Raw genomic sequence first — 11517 nt, forward strand, 5'->3', positions numbered from 1 at the left:
TTGCCAGTCCACAACTTAGCCTTTGTATAATTTAATAAGATACTAAGCCCAGTGGGATGGGCTAATTTAATTACAGGCATGCGATTTTATTGTCCAAATTTAGTGGCTTTCTTGATGCACACTTAGAGATTAAATATAATTTTCCATTTCATCTGTTTTAGCAATTGTACCTGTTGTTTGATATCAAAAGCATCTGTTTATGCCTCATCATAATTAAAGTCCATGTCTTGGTTGTGTGACACTACTCGTTGGGTGGTCCTGACTTGTTAAATGAAGAGGTCGGTCAAGTGCTAAGCATATAGATGGCATGCCATATTTGGATGCATGACTTTTTAACAATAACAGGCCACAAATAATAATTATGATAAGCATCGATTTATCATATTATTGACATATGAATAAAGATATAAATGATTATTTTTTTGGGGCAACCATGACAATGGTATTATATATGTGACTATTATAATAATTTTATGCTACATTGACTGTAGTCATTCTTTTCTAATGCCGCATTATGTTAAGAATTTGTATCAATTTATATTTAATCATTTGATTTTGTAAAATATCACCAAATACATCAAAAATTTTGATAGTGGCATTATTTTACTCTTAGGCCGACAGCAAAAAAAAAAAAAAAGGATTATTTCAAAGATTACTAGAACCATCTTGCTTTTGATGGTTCCACCAATGGTATTATGATGGCTCATAATAGTTATTAATGAAATTGCTTTATTGCTGTACTATTCCTAAAAATCATACAACTCGCATAATGGATACTTATGGCCCAGAACCAAACTTTAGGAGGATTTTTTATAAAAAGAGAAAAATAACCATGTGTCGGTCTGTAAGTCAATATTTTTACATTTCACACGTCATCTTTTACCTACTACTTTTATTTTAAAATGATGAGAGATTGGGATCTACTCTCTTGTATGAGATATCACATATGGGTACTCTCTACTCTCATTGCCAAAATTTTGCTCAACCCAAGATCTAACTGTGCGAAGGAGGAATCTCTTTCATTTGGGTTCTACCGACCATTGGCTCACGGGAAAAATTCTTTGTTAAAAGGCAGCACCAGATAGAAGCAGCCAGCATCCTAGGGTACATTGCTTGCATCATGTGACTAGAATTATTTAAAAAGGATGAGTATCCTAGTTAAAGGCTGCACAAGGACAACGTTTTGGCTGTCCGAAGTCAAGTGGGACTTGCGTAGCTGAAAAATCTTGAGTGTCCATGCTGCATCTTCTTTTAATTTTCATGACAACATGACCAAATAAACGCTAAAAATTATGTTAGATCTGATAAACCAATAAACTAAACTATATACAATTTTTTTTTTTTTTTTTTAAAGTAAGATGGCTGGATTAGATCATATGAATATAGATATATTTATAAAAATTAAAAAATAGATTAGATTATAGTTTACTGTCTATGTTGCGGTATTATTAATTTTTCTATAGATATGTGCAATCTCAATCTAAAATATGCATCATCCGTCACCAATTATGAAATAATAGATAAGCTAAAAAAAAATTTTCTCTAAATAAATATAAAAATATTCAACCTCAGTATGGTATAAGCAATTGTTCTCGTATGGCTGATGATGCCACCAACTACAAGGGTACAAACATGAGTGCCTCGTGTTGGCCGGTGGTGTTGGAGGGGCAAATTTGGACTGTTGAGTAAATACGGGGTCTAACTACACTGGCAGTCTGGTATAATTTAGGTCTCCGCGGTCCACCCACCAATGTCACGTTGGTCAGCTCTACGTAAAAAAAGAAAAGCCAAAAAAAAAAAAAAAAAAAAAGGTGAGATGTGGTTGGAATCCCTGTAGTTTTTTTTTTTTTTTTACTTTAATGACAGTTGACTCTAACAGTGGTCTCGATGTTTTCCGTCCTCGGCCTAAATGGCGGATCATGTCCTTTTTTTTTTTTTTAATTCATTGGGGTTAGGTTTTGTATTCTCAAACTTTTAAAACTGCTGAGCCACTCCGGAGATCCCTAGAAATCATGAGTTCGTTGCTTCTTTTCTCAGGGAAACTGCTCCATTCGTAGATTCCCTCTCCCATCTCTGGAGAGCAGAGAAGCCAAACAAAAACCACTTGTGAGCTCCAAGCCAGTTTGGCGCCCCACACGGTGGATAGGAGGTCTAAAAGAAGCTTTAACATCTATTTTTTATAGTAGTGGTCCTGAACGGTTACACGTTCCTTGTGGGTATATATATTTACAGTGTGATGGCTTTCCATCCATGTAGCTTTTTGGTTGGTACAACATCGCTCCAGGGAGACAGCTTTTTCATGCTTTTAAAATGTAATTTATACTACAAGTAGGCCTTCTGATAACTAAAGGCATGTTGAATGCTTTATGATATTGAACTCTAATAAGCTAAATACTTAAATTATAAAAACAAATTCAGGAAAATTCCTGTCTTCATCTCCCATGATCAGGATGCCTATGTTCCAGGTCGAAATATATGGTAGAATTCCATCATGAAATTCTTTGCTCCCAATGTAAAGAGCAAGAGTAAATGGCTCTAGGGTAAAAGCTCATGACAAAATTGTCAAGAGTTGTTCAAAATTGGAGTATTATTTGGGTTGTGTGGGGGGGTAGATGAATGTAGCAATAGATGTTTATTGTATACTTTAATGTGACGATCCACGACAAGTAGGTAGGTCAGACCTTAGAGATGAAGAAGGAATCTATCAAGATGGGCCATCCTCTCACATTTATCTTATCTTATTTAGTAAGATCTTGCCGCAACCGCTGGAAATGGCATAGTATGTAAAAATAATTGCTGGCATTAAATATCTATCTACCAACGATCAGTAAAATAGTGAGACCCAATAATGTATGATCTTCTCCAATAATGCTGAAGCACATGAGCACTAAAAGCTTAAAAAAAATGGTAATCTAATAAAGTATAATGTCAGATTAATGATCTTTTCTTGTGCATTCTAACTAATGATACATCATTTACTGAAAAGGCAAAGGAAAACATAAGCATAGAGGGCTTAAACAAACTATAACACAACAGGATGTCATGCAGGAAAGTTAACCATACTAGATCTCATAATTGTGCAATTCACAAAAGATTAATAAGTGCATCGAAGCATGACAGCAATAGTTCTTTGTTATGTTAATCAATTTATTGACCCTAGCTAGACATGAGAGATTAAGCATATGTAAATATGCTTAAAAGTATATGAAAGCCAAACAACCCTGGTGGTTTCATGAAACAAATCCAATAAATCGTTTCATGTAAGAACAGGGGCACTTTCGACCGAATAGAAAAACAGGTAGCTTCGTACTCGCTACGAATTCCACCACCATGTAATGTCTATTGCAAGCAAAACCAGATCAATTGAATCAACTCATCGCCTCTTGAAGTGTTAGGAAGGCTGGAAAAAAACTAGACAAAGATGGAAGAACTCTCTCCTGGTGCTTCACATCATACTCACTTTGTCTTTGAAGTCACCTTACCTACCCCATCTTCTATTTTTTATGTCATACCTGAAATGATGAGTATGGTGTAAGCATCGAATAAACAAAAGACTTGTAGCAATTATCTCTCTCTCTCTCTCTCTCTCTCTCTCTCTCTCTACTGTGTCAATGCTTCCGATTTTTCTAAATATGTGGGCCAACTTTGGTTGGGCTAAGATGTGTGGGGCCCGTAGAGGCTATAACTAGTTTCAAGTTTGGCTTAGACCTTGACCAACGAGTTTTCTTATAGTTCAGGGGTTCGGGCCGTCTCTTTTGCACAAATGAATGATTGATGTTCTGTTGCAACATCGACCCTTGGCTGGTGCCCCTCACAAATCTCAAAGCACTTTGAATTTTTTTATCTATCTTCTCGCACAAATCTCAAAGTGATCTTTGTCTGATCCAATGGTGGATTCACACAAAGAAAAATGAATCTGTCTATGGTTCAGCGGGGTGAACTTTGATTTTTTTTTCTTTAATAATGTAATTAACATACTGTTAATGTTGGATGTAGGGAAGGTTGCTTTTTCTTTATTTAAAAAAAAAAAAAAAATGGTGAGTAGGATGCGAACATACAAGTACTAATACACCGGATCCAAGAGGGAAGAAAATAATAAGCAGAGAAGATTGGGTTACTTCAACAGAAAATGCACTAACAAACACATACATATAATGCTGAGCTTTCATTAGTCCTCCAAGAAATTGTTGGGTCTTTATGCGGTTTAAATTAGGGATGGACGGGGAACTTAAGCAAGCTAATCTCCCCATGGAGCTGCAGCAGTTTGACCATAAATGGAGAGCGCTGGAATAAAATCAATTATTTCCAGCATGTGGAACAGGGAGCTATGATGGACAGTGTATGTTGGCTATAATTTAGTTAACAATGACATGTTCTCAACCTAAATGGTACAAGATACACGATGTAACCCAATTTTTTTAGCATGTTTTCGCTCTTTAAGAAAAAAAATTAAAGTTTTGAATGATTGGCAGGAGCAGCAGCAGCAGCAGAGCTAGAAATTTCTTCAATGAGGACCACGACTACAACTAAAAGTTTAATATATAATTCATTAATAAATTATTAGTTTAAATAACTTGGTAATATTTTTATTTCTCTAACATATACCAACTTAGTCTAATTGTAGCAAAAATTTAGCTATCCTTCACAGGGGCCTACGTTGAAATCAAGTGCATAAAATCCCAAGGCAAAAGATTACCTCTGAATACGATCATAAACGAGTATAGAATGCTCCTGTAAGCATTTTTTTGCATTGAGGAGAGCAAAGATGCCAGCACGGAAAAATCGAAAGAGAATCATTTTCTGTAAGCATGAGTTCACCGTTGTTCTTCCAGTCCCTCTTCTTCACAGTACAGATGAGTTCTTAAAAGAAGACAAAGGCCACATGGGTGCGGCATATTTAATCGGGCAAAACACAGATCGGTGAATTGCTAGGTGGACCAGATCCACTGCTCAGTTGGTGGATGAGTCCAACTAAGATCCAACATGCACAAACACATTTGTATTGCTAGCTTTTCTCTGATGTTCTTTTCTATCCGTCGTCGTTATGCGTGTGGGTTCGTCGTTGAGCTGGTCCACTACCGGGCTGATGGATCTAGTCCAACCAATAATTTCTTTTATATGGTAATTTTCTCCACTCCAGCTTCCATCTGTTGCTGATTAAACTGATCAATTGAGGCATAGCAGCCACGGATCTGTGCCGACTCAGACTCTGGTCTTTGCCCCTAATCCACGTTTAAAATACTGTCAAACCAGGAATGTTAAACGCAAAAGCTTTGAGCCAGATCAGTCTCTGGTCTTGACTGAAAGTCCAAGCGTCAACTAAGTAACGTCAAACAATGAATAATGAATGTTTAAGAGAGAACCTCTGAGCCAGATTGCATGGTTCATTTATGTCTGGTGGGCTTTCATGCCCAGATAGACGATGAAAGAAGAGCATTGGATCAAATTATGCTGAGTTCACCGGGACGGGTAACTAAAACCCCATGAAAAGGATATAAAGTGACAGGATACATTTAAAGGTCTTCAAGTTAATATCGTTCAACGGAATATTGGACAAATTTCACATCATTTAACTAGCACATAGCTTGTTCACAAAGGGAAGAGATCTTGAATTAGTTTTATGTAACAGTATTTGCCACAAGCACATGTTTTTTAATCCCAATTGACAAATTATGTTTCCTATGTTACAATGCCGTCCAAACCCCTAAGTGAGACACAATCCAACAGCCTGGTCCAAAAAATCATACAAGATTTTCAGTATAGAAAAGCAAATGGGTAATGGCTAGCACATGATTATGGACCTACTATGCACAATAATGACACAATCACCACATCAGAACATCATATGCAGCAGTTGTAACGAACCATATCAACTACAATAACTAACAACAGCATGACTTCAAAGTTCAATTTTTGAATGCCATTTACACGATCACAATCTCAATAACATACCAAACTTAAAGAGCAAAATCCGACAACAGCTCAATCTATCAACTTTGTTTTCCTCGTCTCCCGCTCTCATTTAAAGATCTAGTATAACTGTATTAACTTACCAAGGTTGTGAGATTGACGGCAATGGAAATGTCAATTGCATCTACCAAATTCAGGTTTGCAACCAAATACCATTCCATTGAACTTGAGTCCATCTCCGAGGAACATCATCCAGTGTGAGTGCTTCTTTCCTCAAATCTAAGGTAGGTAACTCTCTGAAACATGTAATAATAAAAGAAAAAAAATCAGGTTAGAAGTATAAAAATAAAAATGAAAACCAGTTTGTTAGGTTATCACCATCAAAGCGATGAATACCACCAGTTTATCAGGTTATAACCTAAAAATGAAACTGATATAAGTAGTTCATGCACCACATAGTAACTTGTGGGTAAACAAAAAACTGCTACAATCATGCAAGTATAATTCTATATATTTACATGAAGAAAATCAGTTACATCTGCATGAAAAACCATAAATCAGATACAATCTTGTCCCCTTTTATTCTTGTAAAGAATCTTCTTCCCTTTACTTTCTCTGTGATTAAAATGATCGATCAATTTGCAGTGTGAGAGGAAGGGGGGCGTACAGGTGGTTGAGTATGAGTTAATAGTACTTAGAAGGATGGAAGGAAATGTTTTCACCAAGATGTACTAATATTTCACAATGAACCTTTCCCTCTTTGAGAATAATAATTCACAATGAACCCTTCTTTTTTCCTTGAGAATAGTACTTCGTCATGGACCTTAAGAAGCATTATAACTGCTTGATGGAATATACACAAATAAATGGAGAATACCTACTTCTATTTAGAGTAAACAATCTCCTAACATGATTCTGAGTTTCATCCTCGCACTGTGAATTTGCTCCTAAGCCAACAAAAGATCTTTTAAAAAGATTTTGTATTTAGGAAGAAATTCACCACAACATCAGATGCATCTAAATAAGCTTTATAGCGAATTTTATTTGAAAAGACAACAAAAAAAAAAGGTTTTAGGTGAGCATGGCCATCCTAAAAATAACTAAATAAATCAAAAGATATCAAATGGTAAAAAAAAAAAAAAATGTCAGCAGTGTCACAACAGAAATATTTCTATATTAAGAAAACCCTCGACCAATAACACATTAATGTTGACACAAAATATACGGTTGTTAATATCACCAAGGACCAGGCATACTTACCCTAGGGCAGATGATAAAGAATCAAGTCCAGTGAATACATTGCAATGAAATCAAAAATTGATGAACTGCTTAAGGAAAATGCTTAGCCACCTAGACAATGATTATATCTGATGAAAAAAATAAAGCAGGCTTCCATCCAGATAGTGCAAATATGATGGCATTGCCACACCAAGAATTACCCAGCATCAGTATATCTTATCCAATTGCAATGCCTACTTCAACATACACATATAGCAAGCTTTCCTCATATGATATGGACTCAACTTCTTACCATGTATGTACTCTATAACATACATATCTATGGAAAAATGCTGCTGAACCCATCAGACCATTTGAAACTATAACCAAAATGTACCGTCAAACAATCTCATCAGTTTGGTAATCTTATCTTAGAGAAAACCTTTAGTTGAAATGTGAGAAAGAATATCATCAAGAAAAAGACGGGGAAAAGTTCAAAGGCAATCAAGAATATAGTACAAATCATGGAAATATAACTGTGTGATGACAGTTTAATATTGAAGTGCCCACTTCAAATTTTACACATACCTTCATAAAATAAACTGAATTTTCTGAGGGAGCAAAAAAAGAAAAAGCAATCTAAATCAGGTTCTTTATTCAACTACTAGGAAGGCATAGAACAGATGATATGTCAAGTGTAGCAGAAGATCAAAAGATGAGATTTTAATTGGAAATAATACCAATTGCTTTTCTTAAAAAACAAAGAAATATTTTCAGGTACCAAGCAACTTGCAGAAGAAGAGACACTGGACTACTGCTGAGTTCTCCTCCGAGATAACACAACCATGTGGGTCAAAAGAGCCAGAGAAAAACAATCAGTTCCATCAGAAGTTAATAAATGAGTATGTCCCTGACTTCAGCAGTACTACAACCTAAACTGATAAAAAACCCAAGCATTTTCTACTGCCTTGACTGTCAGAAAACTTTTTTCTGTTTAAATTCAAGATTCCACAGTTCTGATATTCCATGCTAACTATACAATATTGTAAAAAATGTTCAATCCTGTCACATATGCTACTCATCTTTGAATCTACTTTAAGTGAGTTCTGTCGGTATATAACTTTCTTTAAGGTTTCCCATATAAGCTTGCCGTATTCTGCACTACAGCATGATTAAGCTAAGTTAGCTGTTTGATAGTATTCATGTGGTATTTGTTTATTCGTAGCATCATCCTTCCTAACTACAGTTTATCACTAGACATTTTATTAGCCCGAACTTCCACTTTGAACAAATCTTATCAATACATCATAAAGTCAACACAACTACAACAAGTAAAGACCACAAGCAAACACTCATGATTGTATGGATGAGGCCACAACATTGAACTTTAATCTCAAAGGTTAACACAATGGTCGGAACAGACAATTGAAGAAATTAAATAAATACAACTCCTTTCCGTGAAATTGAGAGATATGAAGAGTAGCCATACTGCTGCTCAGTAGAACCATGTAAAATGGACATCAATTAATTAAAAATCCATAATATCTGCTGCTTGATATCATATACAAATTTCCTTTTTTTTTTTCTTTTTTTTATTTTTGTCACTACCCAAGCATTTGAGAATCTCCTTTGGCCTCAAAAATAAATGAACAACCAAAGATACCAGCAGATAATCAAAGAAAGCTATGAATCTCACAAAATATACGTTGATCTAAACTGACCCATATCATCAATATCGATGTTGTTCGGTTAATTCTTGGTCAAGGAAATATTTAGCAGAGCGCATTGCCAACAACAGTTCCTAAAACAGGATGCCAGGATTCAAGCATAGATGCTGATGTACATGGACAAATTAGACAGACTTCCTGGCACCCCACAACATGCCAATTTTTTTCATCCTTCACTTTTATTTTGTATGAGACACTAACTAAATTCTCAATCCGTGAAATTGATAAAGCTCAACCTGCGATCATTCGTCAGAGTAAAGAAGACTCCAAATACTCTGCTTCTCTGGTGACAAAAATCACGTCGGCAATCAAGATAACTAAGAAACAGCGACAGCAAAGAAGTAACAGTTAAGGGCACCACTTCCCAATAATCAATAACGTCAAACTGTTATGACAACTCATTTATATCAATTTGTATCAATACAAAGTCTCAAAAATCCTCTTTCAGCTATCCATAAAGGATGCATCCAACAATCAGAAAGGTGCAATTACCAAAAACTAACACTTCTTTAATAAGGTCAACACATCAGCCCAACAAATTCAAACTAATTCATATACCTTCCATCAATTAAAGCATCTTTGAGACAATGGAAGGAAAGAAGAAAAAATTGTAGCTAAGTCAAGTAATCATTTCGAACACAAGTTGCCTCCAAATTCGCCACACAATGTTTGCAATAGCAACTTGATTATAAGCGTTGCCGAGGAAAGCCCAGTATCACATGCCAATCAAATAAGTCAAATAACTTCATTCACGAATTTAAAATCCATCGAATTGATTACATAAGAAAGAAAACGCAATAAATTAAAAAACGGTTCCAGAGGCAATAAAACCACACTACAACTCAAATCCATAAACAAAAGTCTCCCACTCCAAAAAAAAAATAACACGATTAATTTATGAAAAAACAGAAACGAAACAGATTCAGACAAATTAACCTATTTAGTCTGGCTTCACTACACAGCACAAACTTAAACCATGAATCTATCCTGCGAAAAGATCCAACCTTTCACATATTAAACGAAGCTGATCCCAAAAGAAAACAAATGGCAGCGGAGGAAGACCCATGCTCACCAGCATCAACTCGCTTGGACCGCTTGATCTTCTCCAGCTGGACCTGGGAGTCCACAAAGATCTGCATCCGCTGGAACTCCAGCCCCTTGGCGAACTCCATGCGCTGCTTCTCGAGCTCCATCATCTGCTGCTGCTTCTCCTCCTCCACCTTCTCGTAGATCTCCGCCAGCCTCAGAATCGCCCTCGCCAGCTGCCGTAATCCCTCTCCATTGCCCTCCCGTCTCCTCTTGCACTCCCTCGCAAACCTCTCCTTGCTCGACCTCGACCTTTCCACGCTGGATCTCGAAGAGGAGGACCCGGACTCCCTCTCCGCGGCGGCCGCGGCCGCAGCGGAGTAGTTCCTCCGGAAGAAAACGTCGTCCACGGGGAGCGCGGTGGCTGCGGGGCGCTTCTCCTTCGGATCCAGGGGGCGCGCCGCGGCGGCAGCCGCTGCCGCCGGGAGGGGGGAACCCTTGCGGTGGAAGGGAAGCGGGAGTGCGAGAGGCGGGGACGGCGGGTGTGGCGGCGGGGGCTTCTTCGCCTGGACGGAGTCACCGATGAGGACATCGAGGCGCGAGTAAAAGGCCCACTGGCTCTCGACGGAGGAGGCGATCTTGGCCTTCTCGACTTTGTACTTCTTCTTGAGGGTGTCGATCCGGTTCTTGCACTGCACGTCGGTGCGCGGGGCGCGGCGCGCGGCACCCCGCCGAGTGTTGACGGCGTCGGCGACCTCCTGCCAGTGCTTCTGGCGAAGATTCCCCCGGTTGAGCTCAAGGTAGCGATCCCCCCACGCCTCGATCAGCGCCTCGGTCGCCCCCTCGCTCCAGCAATCCTCCCGGTACGGCATCGCCGGGTTCGGCGGCGGCGGCTTCGTCTCCCTTCCCTCCATCATGTCCTATTCCCCGATCTCCCTGTTCCCAACCCCGTTCCCGAACTCTATCGGCAACCCTATTATTTTCTCTCTCTATCGCTCGCTGGATCGGCAGTTTCGATGGTGGGGAAAGGGAATAGGAGGAAGGGGGGATGTATGTAGGGATATGTAAAGAGGAGGGCGGGCGCCGGCTGGGATGGGGCGCATGTGCGAGTACGGGCGGTCGCCGGTGTGGGGGGCGCGTGCGGGCGCCGACGTTAGCGCGGGGGCCGGTTCGTGCTAGCGTCAGCGTCAAGACCACGCGGTGTGTGTCGGATGGGCTCGTCGGCAGGCGCATCGCGGCCGTTGTTTTGGGCTGGGCAAGAGCGGTCGGTTTCGAATTTGACGGGGAAATAAAAAGGGAATTTTAAACGATGATCACAAGACGACGCGCCGGGTCCGGGGACGGACGGAGTGTAGGCTAGAGAAATGCAATGACGAAAATACCCTCGACGACCGAAGGGAGGGGACCAGGGGGAGGGGAGCCCATGCCTCGATTGTCGCGCTATCAGAAGGGGAAGAGGGGAGCCGGTGACCGTTGGATGGTTTTTCGGAGTAGTCGGAGAGCCGTTGGTTTTAGGGATGTGAAGGGCCGTCGAAGCGTGCAGGTGATGGAACCCGTAGAGCGGTGGTGGTCCCGAGAACCGCTTGCAGTGTTGCCTACGCCTTGGGTGGGTTAGCGTTTCCCAGGAAGGGCTGGA

General features: G+C 39.4%; 1 protein-coding gene across 1 annotated transcript; it reads right to left on the reverse strand.

Annotated features, from left to right (window-relative positions):
- Positions 1 to 5846: 5846 nt before the first annotated feature.
- Positions 5847 to 11143, reverse strand: LOC105048128 (trihelix transcription factor ENAP1-like). Its single transcript, XM_073260442.1, has 2 exons — positions 9928 to 11143; positions 5847 to 6206 (listed from the first exon to the last, which is right to left on the reverse strand). The coding sequence occupies exons 1-2, from the start codon at positions 10796 to 10798 to the stop codon at positions 6190 to 6192; spliced, it is 888 nt and encodes a 295-aa protein (XP_073116543.1). The 5' UTR covers positions 10799 to 11143; the 3' UTR covers positions 5847 to 6189.
- Positions 11144 to 11517: the final 374 nt, after the last annotated feature.

Source organism: Elaeis guineensis, chromosome 7 (genome assembly GCF_000442705.2).
Source record: "Elaeis guineensis isolate ETL-2024a chromosome 7, EG11, whole genome shotgun sequence".
Lineage (NCBI taxonomy): Eukaryota > Viridiplantae > Streptophyta > Magnoliopsida > Arecales > Arecaceae > Elaeis > Elaeis guineensis.